We start from the raw sequence: 14867 nt of genomic DNA, 5'->3' as shown, positions 1-14867 counted from the left end.
TCAATTTTTAACGCACATGTCAGGGCGCATGGTGGGTGCTCAGTCCATGATTACAGGGAGGCATTGCCAGATGGGTGCCCGCCCTAGTGCGTGCCCCCATAGTGAGGGGTGCCAAATGGGGATGAGGTGCCTGCCAAGCAAAGAGACTGTCCCATCCCTCCAAAATCTCTCCCAGCAACTCTGCTGCTCAAGAGCAGGGCAGATCCAGGGCTCTGACCTACACCATATTGCTCCATCACTATCCATTAGCTTTTTTTCTATTTGCTTAGCTTGTCATCCACAGTTCTGTTTGTATTCCAGTCAGATCACCTACATTGCACTCAGCCTGCCCTTTCAAAAGCCTCTGAATGTATTTATTATGACCGTCAGAAGCTTGATAGCATTTAATAATATTTCTTATGAGCAGATTCTGTTTACAGATTCCACAGCCCTTGCCTGCAATGTAAGGTCATCCTCTTGCTTTATTGTCATTTTAGCAACACTGCACTGAGGCATGAAAGGAAAAAGCTGAACTTGACTGAGATAGCAAGTTTGTTATTGTGGTGTAAATAAAACCCTCTGCATATTCAGGCTTCCTCTCCCCAAAATGTCAAAATTCAGGGGCTGTCAGGACTCAATACATAGGACACATTTTGACAACTTACTAAGTATTTGGAGGAAAAAAAAAAAACAAAAACAAAAAAAAACCACCACCTCCACCAACCACTAGCCTGCCTATTTCCAAACAATTTATGCTCTAGAAAATGATGGTATCTTCAGCACTAGTCATCAAATCAAGTTTGCAAGGAACTTCAGGTGGTCACCAAGTCCAACCCCTGCCTTGACAGTATCTTCTGTACCTTCAGTGTGCCCTAGTGGCCGAGAAGGCCAATGGCATCCTGGGGTGCATTAGAAAGGGTGTGGTTCGTCGGTCAAGAGAGGTTCTCCTCCCCCTCTATTCTGCATTGGTGAGGCTGCATCTGGAATATTGTGTCCAGTTCTGGGCCCCTCAGTTCAAGAAGGACGGAGAACTGCTGGAGAGAGTCCAGCGTAGGGCTACAAAGATGATTAGGGGAGTGGAGCATCTCCCTTATGAGGAAAGGCTGAGGGAGCTGGGTCTCTTTAGACTGGAGAAAAGGAGACTGAGGGGTGACCTCATCAATGTTTACAAATATGTAAAGGGTGAGTGTCAGGAAGATGGAATTAAGCTTTTTTCAGTGATAACCTGTGATAGGACAAGGGGTAATGGGTGCGAATTGGAGCATAGGAGGTTCAAGGTGAATATCAGGAAAAAATTTTTTACTGTGAGGGTGCCGGAGCACTGGAACAGGCTGCCCAGAGAGGTTGTGGAGTCTCCTTCACTGGAGTCATTCAAAACCCGCCTGGATGCCTTCCTGTGTGATATACTCTAGGTGATCCTGCTCTGGCAGGGGGGTTGGACTAGATGATCTTTCAAGGTCCCTTCCAACCCTTATGATTCTATGATTCTGTGATTCCTCCTGTCCTGTAGATTTGTCTAATCTCTACTTAAAGACCTGCCACAACAATTATTTCATATTCTTCCCGAACAGCTCACTCCAGTGCTTCACTTTCCTCATCATTAGAAATGGCTAAACTGCTGCAGTTTAAGCCTGTTGTTATTTCTTCTTCTATAAATGTATATGGAGATTGGATTATTTGTATTCATATTCACCAAGCAGAACCTGCAGTCACACCTGCCCCAGTCCCAGGTACAGAGTCTGTGCCACTGGTTTATTGTGGCAGATCTGGGTATATCAATGCAGAGAAAAAGATGATAATGTCAGATGAATCCCTGCTTCTCAGAAATTTGAAAGTATAAAGATGTTTTAGATTAACTGTTCTCTCTACCTATCAAAGGCTTATTAGGCTTACGTTTTCTAAGTATAAAGTGTCACCACTTTCCAGGAGAAACTATTCTGTAGTCCATGATCAGAAAGTTTTCCACATATTCAGTGTATTTTGACCAGCTTTTCTTTGCTCTCCTCTTCTAAGATGTTTGACACAATGAATGTGTTTCCTAAAGTCATTGGTGCTGGGGCAATACTAGACGTAGAAGAGAATCGCTAATCTGAGCGTGTTTGAAGAGCTGCATCTTTGTTGCAGAGCTGGCTGTGGGTTTTGAGAGCCTGGTAACACAAGTTCTCCAGTGGGTTACATTCCACTGACAGAAAGAGTAGATTCTCTGACATGCACTGGTGTTGTTGAACATTAGATGATTTTTTTTTAAATGTGTCCTAAATTAATATTTCTCCACCTCTAAAGCCCCAAAGTGAACAGCTCTTCCTTTCTTCACGGTCAAGAGCACCAATCTGCCACCCTTGTCTGAAAGACTTGATGAATCATGCACTGACTGTAAAGGGAGCCTGGAGACACTACCTCTGCCCCAGGCACCTGCAGGGTAAATATTTAAAGGTAGATGCAGTGAATCCCATTTCTGTAAGCCTTCACTGGGTGTACCTTATAAAAAACATAGCAGCCATTTCAAGGCAGTGGGACAAGATTATGGCCCTTTGGTGCTTCACAGGATTAAGACATGACAAGGATTTGCAGTCTTTATCTGCTTTATCTTGATCAGACATGATAATCTGAACTTTAGGAACTACACGGCCTTATTGAAACCGAGCAGTTTAGAAGCCTAACAGACATCTCAGCTACTTCTTTTGGACCATTCTAGTTGCAATGAATAAACTAGGAACTTGTAACAGGTATTCTGAACATACTCTTCCACTGCCACTTTGCCAAGTGTAAAATATAAACGTATGGGTAGGGTAGGGTAGGGTAGGGCAGGGTAGGGCAGGCAAAGCTATCCAGAAGTGCATAGGGGTAAGCTCTCTGCACAGCCCGGTGTATGCCAGTATGAATTACACTGTTGCCATGGAGATGGCACAGGCTTCTGAACTTCTTTGCTTGTATAGCTACAGGTGGAAAAATGATAGACAAGAAACCCTCTTCTACTCAGAACTGAGCTTTCTGTAGAAAATCATTCTGCATGTCACTTATTCATGCAAGTTGTGAATCAGGATTTTACTGAACACTCCCCCATCTCAGAATGATTGAAATTTGCTTTGCTGTAACCAAAGAATAAGAACAATTTTTCACGTGTTCAGCTTAAAATAAACTTTGGAAATCATTCATGTCATAAAATCTCTGGTTTTATATCTCCATTACTAATTGACAGCAAATCTCTCAAAACCATTTGTCTCCAGTATTAGAATTTAGTTGTTACTCTTTAGCAATCATACAAGAATGCTTCCTCTGTGATAAAATGGAAATTAATGACAAGGCTAAAAAAGTAGTGTGAAATCATGTTGCAAGAATTCCTCAGCTCACTCTTATAGGTAGATCTTTACAAGAAGTATAAAAAAAACCTGGTGGAAATTATTAAAAAGAAATTGCCAAGCAAAGATATTTTCTGCATAAGGACTTTTTATTGGCACAGGGCCTTAGTAGGTCTGAAGATACTCTTCAGAACTTAGTGTGAAACTGTCCAGCACAGAGGAGGAATAATTGTTCTTCTCCATCTGACTTTGTTGCTATCTTGCTTCTGGTTTTCTCTCTGATGGATTTAAGTTCTGGCAAAGGCTGCAAGACCTCAGAAATGGGGGTAGCATTGAGGGTCATGAAAGAATCAGATCTCAGCATCATTCCTGCCAGTGCAGCTTGTAGCTTGGAGAATATTTTTTCTCTCCATGCCAGAAGAAATGCTGGGTCTCTTTCGTCCAGCTGCCCATGCATTTTCACATCCCCCACAGTCTTGGCTCCATGTTTCATGATGGCTGGAGCTGGTGGCAGGCAGTGGATGCTGTCTGCACATCTGTTTCGACCTGAGCCCATATTATGGGACTGCCCTGACCATTCCCCTTGAGCTGAACACATTTCTCTCCATGTTTCTGCAAGGTACATTAGGAATACTGCTGTCATCAGCATCTAGTTCACTCATGTGCTGAAGTAATCAAATGAAATTCAGATGATAAAACAGCACATAGCTAGGAAAATTTAGCTGTACAGTATCTTGTTGCTCCAGGATGTCTTGCGGCACTCCACAAAGACATGAAGTAATTTAATAATAATGCCTGTTTGGCCCAGGTCACGGTCAAAAGTAAAGGAAAACAAGTGAATCTTCAGTTTTAATTTATGTCACAGTAGCAGCGTTGGCTCTAGCAGGGAATTGGCATACCTTAAGGAGTCCGGTTTTTTAAAGAGGTGAAACAGTTGTAGAAATCATGAAAAATACTCTCAGGTCAAATTTGAGGCTTTTACTCAGCTGAAGTGAAGAAATATGGTTTTGAAACTTTCTTTTGGAAATCCAGTAAGAGGAGTTTTTTCCAATTAAAAAGCAACTGCTAAGGTAAAAATCTTTGAATCTTTTCCAGTCTAAAAAAAAAAAGAAAAAGAAAGAAAAGAAAAGCCTTTTTGTACTTTATCAAGAACTAATTCCAAACATCTGCAACTTGTATGCATAATGGAATAGAGTGGCAAATGTGAGAAATAAATGTTTTGGGATTTAACTTGATCCAGAAGGTGAAAAATACTTCTGCATATTGGCAGCTTGTCGGCCAAAGAAAATATTGATGGAGTCATTTCTTCAGTTAATGAGCAATTTAAATATGTGTATCTCATAGATTTTCCAGTTTCTTCAGGCTGATAGTGGTGTGGCGTTTACAAGATAATATTGTTTCTGAGATGGCCACGGTGTTCGAGACTATGCTTTCAGCATTTTCTGTCCCACAAGTGTGTACCATCCCTGTTTATGTAAAATAAAAGTTTAAGAGAGCCACTGACATAAAGATACGTAGTGTAATGTTTTAGTTGGTCATAGGTTAAATATAAGACAGTGAAAATTTGCTACCACAGATAAAATACCAATTTTTACAGCTGTGAGTGAATTGCTTTTCTTCTAAGCTATTCCAGCAGAAATTTGTGCTGAGTTTGACTTCACATGCACGCTATTTTTATAGCTTGTTGTCTAATGCCCTGAATGAAATGGTAGGGAATTTACATATCTGTATAGATAACTTGGCTTTTCTTCTAAAAAAAAAAAAAAAAGTTGTTGGAAGCAAAAGTATTTAAGAGAAAAATATTATTGGCAATATATATTGTCAAAGAATTAGAAACATAACAATAGTTTTCTTCTAGTAAGAGTTGACAGAAAGCTCCAGAAGAGTGGAGTTAAGCATTAACAATCATCAAAATGATACAATCTCTATATTTAACATCTTTATTTCTGGCTCACTCAAATTCAAGCAGTTCAGTTATGGCTGACTTAGTGACTCACAGGCCATGTTTGGGAGGTTATAGGGACACGGGAACTGCCAACCTGGGTCAAAGCCAAAGTCCCTTTAATTTTATATCCCATCTGTGAGACTGGTAGTGAAAGATGCATTACTGAAAGATGTAAGAACTTTACCTCCTACACAAACCTCACACCAGTCTTTTAGAGATTGACTTTGGCTTTGTTTGACCATGCCTTTGTTTTTTATAGTTTTAGCAATGGGACCTAAAAAATCAATGTTTTAAATGGAAACCATGAGTCTGGTATGACTGATTCACAGTCTCCTGAGCCAGATCCTTGCTATAATTCATCCCGCCACACCAGTTACCTGTGAGTGCAAACACTTGTCCTTTAGCTTCAAAAGGCAATTCAAAAGAGAATTTCCAGTAAATAGTTTGAAGACAGTAGGTCTTTTAATTTTTTCACCACTACTACTTTACAAAATAAGAACATAAAGGTCTTTATGCAACTTATTCTTTTTATGCAATGGTTTATTTTATGCAGTAGTTTACACACTTGCATGAGTCAAGTGCACAGCACTTGATTGCCCAGTTAAATAATTCCACAAAAAACAGTGATAAAGGATCAAATTGGGTTTTTGTAAGAGCACAGGTAACTAACACTGTCTGCAGCTTTATTTATTAGTGAGATTAATTCAAAAGATTACATAGAGGAGACCAAAACCCTCGATTTCATTTGCAAATCTTAAGAGGCACCAGCAGGCAGCTGGGAATCAGAGTTAAGAAAAAGATATGGGCAACTATCTGATTAAAACTGAGGAATGAAAGTCAAGCTGACAATGGTTCTACAGTGTACACCATAGGAAAATCTGTGGGTCGGGGCTGGAGACCAGATAGTCCCAAAACTTTGTCAAGTGCCCTCCAATGTTACCATTGATCTCTGAGGCACTTGCAACATCATCATTGCACAAAGGATGCTGAGACTGGTTCACATGTGCAAAGATTTATTAGTAGGATCAGTAGCTGTTGGCATATATCAGTCCTAACAAGGAAAGTTACTTTTTAGGGGAAAAAAAAAAATTAAGAAGAGTAGAGGAAGATTTGGGACAACATTGCCAAACATTGAATATGCTTTCTAACTCCAGAGACAGTCTTCAGAAAGGAAAGGAAGACCTTCACACTGCCCATAAGACTGTGGTGAGCCCAGCTAGGTCAATCATAGAATCACTATGGTTGGAAAGGATCTCTAGGATCATCAGTTCCAACCTTCCTCCCAACATTTCCGTAACCACTAGACCACAGCCTCAAGTGCTACATCTACTTATTTTTTTAACACCTCCAGGGATGGTGACTCCACCACCTCCCTGGGCAGCCTGTTCCAGTGCTTAACCACTCTCTCAGTGAAGAAATTCCTGCTAATATCCAATTGAAACCTCCCCTGGTGCAACTTAAGGCCATTTCCTCTCATCCTATCATCAGTAATTTGGGAGAACAGACCAACACCAGCCTCACGCCAACCTCCTTTTAGGTATTTGTAGAGAGCAATAAGGTCAGAGCCCATGCTGGAACCCAGCAGAGCTCTGCGACTCTGGATCTGTGAGCATCTCACTACAGAAGCACAGACATTAGAGCTGGGACAGGCTTACTGTTTAGCTTTTTTCCCTTCACCACCCCTTCTCTCCCAGCACTGCAGTGTTATTCCCCATAGTACTTAAGATTAGCAGATTTGTTTTAAATGTGAAAAATTATCTAGGCTTTTCCACTTCCCTCAGGGCAGATTATTCTACATCCAAATTGGTTTCCCTGCCAAGGAGCTTTGCCCTTTCTTATTTTCACACTATTAATTTCACTGTTGCTGCTTGAACAAATCCCTCCCACCCTTGTTGTGTACAACCTTCAGACACTTGTCAGTGACCTTGGTTCTCCCGTACCCAAGGTTTTTACATTGACGTTTCAATCCTGCCAACAATGATGCAATGTAAATTAGCACAGATGAGTACTCTCTTCATACCTTGCAAGAAGTTAAATACATCTTTGCAGAATTGGAAATACTGCTTTTGCATGCTTTAAATCTATTAGTCTTCCTGTTCTCCTGGTAGTTTGGGTTGGGTTTAACTCTTGATTTGTTAGGAATGAAAATGGAGTTTCTGGCTGACAAGTGGCATTAAGTCAGTCTTAAAAAAAGATTATGAGTACTAAACAACTCTACCATTGTCTGTAGAAGCTAGACAAAATGGAGTTTTTAATCTGGCTTGTACTTTTTCATTTTGAATGATCCGAGGGCTGGAGCAGCTCTCCTATGAGGACAGACTGAGAGAGTTGGGGCTGTTCGGTCTGGAGAGGAGAAGGCTCCGAGGTGACCTTATTGTGGCCTTCCAGTATCTTAGGGGGGCCTACAAGAAAGCTGGGGAGGGACTTTTTAGGATATCGGGTAACGACAGGACTAGGGGGAATGGGGCAAAGCTGGAAGTGGGCAGATTCAGGCTGGACGTGAGGAAAAAGTTCTTCACCATGAGAGTGGTGAGACCCTGGAACGGGTTGCCCAGGGAGGTGGTTGAGGCCCCATCCCTGGGGGTCTTTAAGGGCAGGCTGGATGAGGCTCTGGGGAGCCTGATCTAGTGGGAGGTGTCCCTGCTCATGGCAGAGGAGTTGGAACTGGGTCATCCTTGTGGTCCCTTCCAACCCTGACAGATTCCGATTCTGATTCTGTTTTATCAGAGGACTTAGTAGTGTTGGCTTGATGGTTGGACTTGATGATGTTGAAGGTATCTTCCAACCTAAAGGATCCTATGATTCTATGATTTTGTATTTCCAAGATCCAAATCTCCCTGCAGCTTCATGGGAAAACTAAGCAAGCAGAGTCATCTTCATCTGAGCTTCTCACCCAAAGTTCAAGGTTAAACTTAACAGAATAGTGTTGCTTGCCAGGACAGAGCTGTGTGGTCAGACCATGAACAAAAGATGCATATCTTAAGGAACATACTGCATACTTGCTATACTACCAGGCTGAGTTGCCACTAACAACTTCTTAATTTATCTTCTGCATGTCTGCAGGGACATCATTAGGAGTTTTCTGTGTGTGTGAACCCAGTTGATGGCCAAGTTTCTGGTTGCACCAGGAAAGGAAGAACAGCTCAGTAGCACTGGCTTTCTTCTACACTTGGTCAAGTCACTTAACTCAGTATAATTCATTATCTTAATGAAAGAAACTGCCATGTCATCAGGTCATAACATCAGCTTAGTCCCCACAAAGGAGGGCAGTGCTCCAGTCCCAGTGTTGCAGATGGGATGATGAACCATGCTAACTGCAAAACCACTTTTCACATAAAGCAAATATGCTAACACAGGATTGTCTTCAAAACTTTGTTTTGGAGACTTCATATTCATGAGGCGGTTAAATGAAAAAAACCACTATAAATACAGAGAGGTGATATGAAAGGAGAAATGACACCAAGTACCTGTTACACTCCAAAACTTTTCTTTCTGGTATCAGTGCAACTTTTTGGTATGATGGAAGAGATTTAACCTGTAGAGATTTAACAGCAGTTGAGTGCCCAAACTTTTATTAAATTCAATGTTCAAACAGAGTACAAGAATGTCCCTGATACAAAAGGAGCGAATTAAGCATAAGGAAAAGGTTTGCAGAGACATAATGTTGCAGATAAATTTTGTAGATCTTTGTAGAATGCTGTATAACTGAGGCGTTTTCATTTAAATTAGACCAAAACCAGGTATTAAAGGACAAAAAAATTTTAAAAAACATCACAATTAATGAATTCATGTATGTTGCTAGACCAGTCTCAGAACAAGACTGATACAGATAAATATGCAATATAAAAACTAGGCTAAAGCTTAGCTCAAGCCTGCCTAAAAATAGGTGGTAAATTAAATTCATCTATACCCTGTATAAAAGAATTTCACAGCCAGTGGTCTGGAACAGCTTTTTCTCAGGTGATTCAGTAACACTGGTTCCCCGCTCATGACTGAGGATTAACATTGGTTGAATGAAATAGCAAAATAAATTATTCCCAATGCATTTTGGAGTTTAATGGCTTTTAGAAGATATAGTTGCTTTTAGAGCTTTTAGAGCATCAAAAGCAATCTTTCCTCAACATATTAGGCTCTTCTGCAAAGCATAAAGAGGGCAATCTTTATCAAGAGCACACCTGCACTAAACAGTATGGGCTGGATCAGCTACATTGTGAAAAAAATATTGGGAAGAAGCTCAAAGTATAGTTGCCTATGACAGTATGGTACAACTATCAAATTACTGATGCACTGTTCTTTGTGATGTTTACCACCATAAAGAAAAATTTGAAATTGGATTGCTTACTCAATGTTACATGAAAATTTTCTTTAAAGAACATTATCCTATTAACTGATGAGTAATATATGGCTGCTGCACCTACAGAAAAGCATTTAGAACACAAAGATGATGTTTACACAAAAAAAAAAAAAGTACCAAAGGGAATTCTTATGACTGAGAAACACACAGTGTCTTAATGTCTGTCACAACCAGGGAAGGTGGGTATAAGCAAGCCAGACTTACATAAGTGGGGACATCTGGGGATATTTGGTCAAGAAAGAGTGCACGTTACTTTTTTCTGGCTTCTCCAAAACACAGTCTATGCCTAAGTAGCATCAAACAACAATTCAAGGACACCAGTGAAAGCTTTTCTCCCCTTTTCTTCTCAGGAAAGGCTCTTTTTTCCATCACTGTTCAAATGTTGTGATGCATGACCTCACTGTTCAGCTGTCAGATAGTACTTGAAAATTTTATTTGTTTCTTAGGCTTAGTTACTTATGTATATAAAGTGTCTGCTAATGCAAATTCCTAGATTAGTGGTGGTCTGTGTGAACTGGTGGCAGTGAGGTATAAAAGTAATCTATTGCACAGTTTTTTCACTGCAACTGAAATGCCTGAGTTATTTGCCATTACAAGGTTTTACAATATCCACAGCAAAGAAACAGTGACTTAAACAGGAATCCATTTTCTGGCATTTTTTCACCAGCTTTACTCTGCCTGCATAAGTTCTGTTGAATCAATTCCAGTTGCATGAAAATTTTGCAGCTGGCTGAGAGATGTAAGCAAATAGCACTCTCATTTATCTCTGGTTTCTTATGAAGCAACATAGGCTTAATGTAAAAGAAAATAAACACTTGGTAAGCCCATTCAGGTAATACCAAGGACTAATCACTTCTATAATTTTGCAGAATCAGACCCATTTTTCTGTTTTCTAATATTTTACGGTTTCTTTGTCATTTTCAAAGTAAACCTTCTGATTACACTACGATAGTGTATATGGTCATTAACTTGAATATATACGATGATTATCAAAATATTAACACATGCATATACATATTTACTTATGGTTATTAATAAACCAAGATTCAGCTTTCTTTGAGGAACAAGACTTTTTTCCTGGTGTAAATGCCAATTGAAGATAACAGTCACCTTCTATGAATTGCCAGGTTTTCCTGTTCAAATCAAAGTTGAAGAATATCTTATTAAAAAGACAACTCAGTTCTTGAAATTGCAAAATTTCAAATTTTCCATTTCAAATTTCAAGTTTTCCAAAATTGCAAAATTTTTCAAGAAGAAAAAGTTTATATAATACTACAGTATATCTATCTAATTTGACATGTACTGTTACAACATGCATAAGCTTAAAAAAAATATGCTTTTCTGGTGAAAATGGAATTTCTCAAGTTTTTGCACTAGACTGTTGGGGAGAAAATTGAAAAAGAATATTTATAAGTGTTATTTATCGCGTAATCTCTGTGAAACACAGCATATTTATTTGTCAGTTTGGTAACATTCTCTTTAATTCCAAAGTGAAATAGCATTTGGTAATGTAGTGATTGTTATTTTAAAAAACTTTTGAGTTTGGAGGTGTTATTGTGTATATATATTTTTTCCTTTTAAAGTGTAATGCCTATAGTACTACTATGTCAAATGCCAATGAATCGTGACAAACAACGTTTTCACAATGGGAAATGTTAACATGGTACATTCCTTTCTTTGGAAAATAAAAGATATTGTCACAGAAAACACATTTTAATTTAATTATATCCTTTAGGTCATTAAAGTGATGTAATGTGCATGTCAGTCCTCTTTTCATCCACAGATTACTTTAAACCTTCACATGCTTTTTTTTTTTTTCCTCTGGCTTTCTTTCATATTTGCTTTGTTTTGAAACTGCATGCTGTCTGCATTATTTGTGCATGACCTCCACATTAATTTCACATTGAATGTTTACATACTTTGAGAGATTTTCATGGATCATTTATTCTACATGTGCTTTTTTTTTCCTTATTTTTTTTCAGTTACTGAATTTTAAATATGCTTGAAATGTAAAAGTGGCATGAAACTTTCGTGACACAAGTAGACAACTGTTTTAATAGAGGTTTTCAGTATCTAACATCACCTCTTTCAGAAATATATGTTCTAAACCACATTTTATGCAATGCTTCCAAAATGTAAGAACATAAATTATGTTCTCAAACTTTAAAGATATTCAATTTCAGGATTGGAGCCAAAATACTTGTTATATTTCATTTGAGCAATGACAAACACATGAGATTGGTCCTTTAAATGAATTAAGAAGGTCTACGCTTTCTTGGAGGTGATCACTGGCAAAATGGTGTGTCTGGACATTACACATGTTAAGTATAGGAAAAAGTTTAGGACGTTGTCTGACAGACAACACAGATCACTTCAAATAAACACTATCTGCAGCTCAGCATAGGTGCCTTCTGGAAATGCCACCTTCTCTCAACTGACTGTGTAGGGACCCTCATTCCTCATTTATTATCTGAAATAAACATCCCAAGCACACATGTCCTGCTGTTACACAGTACAGTGCTAGGAGCCCTTGTGACTGTCTATAAAATCAAAGGATTTATTCTGTAAACCCCCCCAAATTCCTCCATATTAATGTACCTTTTGAAGAATTAAAACAATATATGTTGCTCAACATGCAATGAAATACTGGTTATTAGAATTCTGTTTCTAAATCCCATAAAACTAAAAGCATATCCATAGGAACCTAACAAGTTCCTATGTACATGTTCCTAATACATGTATAAAATAAAACAAAGTGGGGTTTTTTAATTATGAAAAAGAAAAAAAAAATTGAAACACACAATCTGTAAATTAAGAGGCTAAATAAAACACTGTGAAATCAGTAGCAGTTAGCCGAATAAAATACTTGATTGTTTCTGGCAGAGGGCTGAATTCACATACCTACTACAAGCAAATCAAAGGCTTCCACTTTCCTCTTTACAGACTATTCTTTTTCAGTCAGTTAATTAAATCTGTGTACAGTCTATTACGCTTAAAGATGGGTGGCTTGATCTTAAAGCATGCTGAGCCATCTGTAGCCCTTTATCTAAACAAGCCAAACGTGATAGTTTCCAAATAAAGAGTTGAAGGTTGTGATCTGAGACCTCTTAATCAAATCAATCAAGTCTGCAGGGCCTTTGCCTTCAACCTGCAGACATCACCACAACCACCTCTGATTCTTTGCAGCCACTTGGTTTGGACTGATTTGAGTCACTACAGTTCTCTCCACTTTTACAAACTAGTTGTTTTGTCAGCATGAGTGTGACAACAATTAGACGTCCCTGTTTTTGCCCCATGCCTTTTCTCCTTCACAGTCATTCAATGACAAGCGTAAAAAGAACTTCATCTTTTCACGAAAATTCCCATTCTACAAGAGCAAGGAGCAGAGTGAGCAGGAAACAAGTGATCCAGAACGTAAGTAACCTCTTGGAGACGATGTCACATGCAGCAGCACAAAAAATGGGCAACACGCATGATACCAGTATCCCACACATCTAGGCAAATATTTGTCGTAGGCAGGCAGGAGAGGTATTACTACTGTGACCAATGTGTGACTGCAGTTTGGATCCAGCTGGTCCTTCCCTGGAAACATCATTTTAAGAAGAGTGAAACAGTGACCTTGACTTTTGGAAGAACAAATGTGGCTCCTCAAAGTTGTTGTGGCACCAGTCATCAATCCAAACTTATCTCTAATAAAATATTCCCAGATCAGAACTGGCTCAGAATAATATAAATGTGATTTCTTTCACAATATTAAATTGAATCAGAACATTTAAAAAAGTCTGCTCTAATCTCTTTCTTGCCTTTGACATTCCCCAAGTTGATTGCAATGGGCAGCTTCACTGAAAGTTTAAAAATTAAATGAAGCAACCACACTAACAGTTTAAAGAAGTAAATCAGATCTTGGAATGTGTACCTTCATGGGCATTTACTGCTTGCTTAAGTGGTATACAGAAGCAGCATTATGAAAAATATATGCTAGTTTTAAGCCCAAATATTCACTTTTTATCTTTTATCTCCTGAATTTATCCAGTGAGGATCAGTTCTGGAACTTTATCTGGATGTTCCTTCTTCCTCACAGCTCCAAAAGCCATGTATTGTGGTCACTGCCTCTTTCATTGGCTGCGTTCCCATAGAATATGGGTCTAAAATTATTTCAGAAAATACAAGCAGGGATCCAGATTGCTCAATCAACATGGTCAGTCATGGTAGTATCCATTTCAACTCCACTGACTTCTTCCTTCCTCTTCTGCGGCTGTTCTTCCTTTCTCATTGCTCTCTCTGGGGACTTCCGTGCAGGACATCCCCGGATTAGGTGACGACGGTTATGGAACAAAGACTCTGAGTAAGTTCCCAGGAATGGTCACTGTAAATCTTTTTTTTGTTTTGTTTTGTTTTGGCTTCTGTTCCTTCTCTGAGGACTCTCCACTCCTAGCATGCACAAGATAGAGTCTTATTTGTTACCCAGCTGTGAATGCATTAAAAATGTTTCAATCATTTTGTTCTGCATGACGATATTAAATAACATACAGTGTGTCAAGCAGACACTTCCACTTCTTTTGTAATAACACCTTTTGTTTCTGACAGTATGTTATTGTTCCCATCATGGCAGTCCTGTAGAGTAGCTTACCTAGAACTCGTTTTGCTGCCTAGGCTGTTCTTTTCAGCAACAGTCCCTCCCGCTCCATCTAAAGGGAAAGTTAAACATTTTTAACTTGACCACATCCTGAGGAGATCAATAGAAAATTATTTTATGCTGTTGCTTCTGCATTTTCAGCTTTTTGCATGGGAGTGTTTGCTACTTTGCTAGATTTTAGACTAGTATTTGCTATTAATGGAAGAAGTTGTTTGCAGGCTAGAGAAGACTATGCCTTCTGCAAAGCTAACTTTGGACCCATTTCACCATTAACAACCTATTCTCTGTCATGTCTTAATCAATTTCTTTTTCTGATGCAGCAATCCTGTCTCAAGACTTGGCATTGCAGAATGTGTAACGTCTCAGATAATTGTTCAGAAACAGTTTTGCTTCCTTGAAAATTAGACCAGAAAGAAAGTGTATAGAGTGAAATATTTGCTGCTGATTTTTATATAAATAGCTACATTGTATTCTGGATCCAGATCTAAATAATATAAAGAAAATGCCACTTGCATGTGTTTGGCTGCTTCTTCCTCAGTTCTTATCCTCTTTCCTGAGTGCCAAGTAATTGGAGGAAAATGTATGTGAATGTTAACATTACATCACCTACTGTTTTGTGTGTGCTTTTTGTATGTGCTTTTTAATTGCAGGAAT

At 38.9% G+C, this 14867-nt stretch overlaps 1 protein-coding gene across 1 annotated transcript in view; it reads left to right on the top strand.

Annotated features, from left to right (window-relative positions):
• Positions 1 to 12891: 12891 nt before the first annotated feature.
• LOC103780510 (disks large homolog 2-like) overlaps positions 12892 to 14867 on the top strand; it is a gene marked incomplete at its 5' end in the record, with an annotated part of 23692 nt that continues 21716 nt past the window's right edge. Inside the window, one exon of the mRNA XM_008948198.1 lies at positions 12892 to 12991. Within this exon, the coding sequence (XP_008946446.1) occupies positions 12892 to 12991 (100 nt within the window). The remainder of the gene's footprint in view (positions 12992 to 14867) is intronic.

The sequence above is a fragment of the Merops nubicus genome, unplaced genomic scaffold (assembly GCF_000691845.1).
Source record: "Merops nubicus isolate BGI_N331 unplaced genomic scaffold, ASM69184v1 scaffold17619, whole genome shotgun sequence".
Lineage (NCBI taxonomy): Eukaryota > Metazoa > Chordata > Aves > Coraciiformes > Meropidae > Merops > Merops nubicus.
This window is presented reverse-complemented; position numbering and strand designations above follow the sequence as displayed.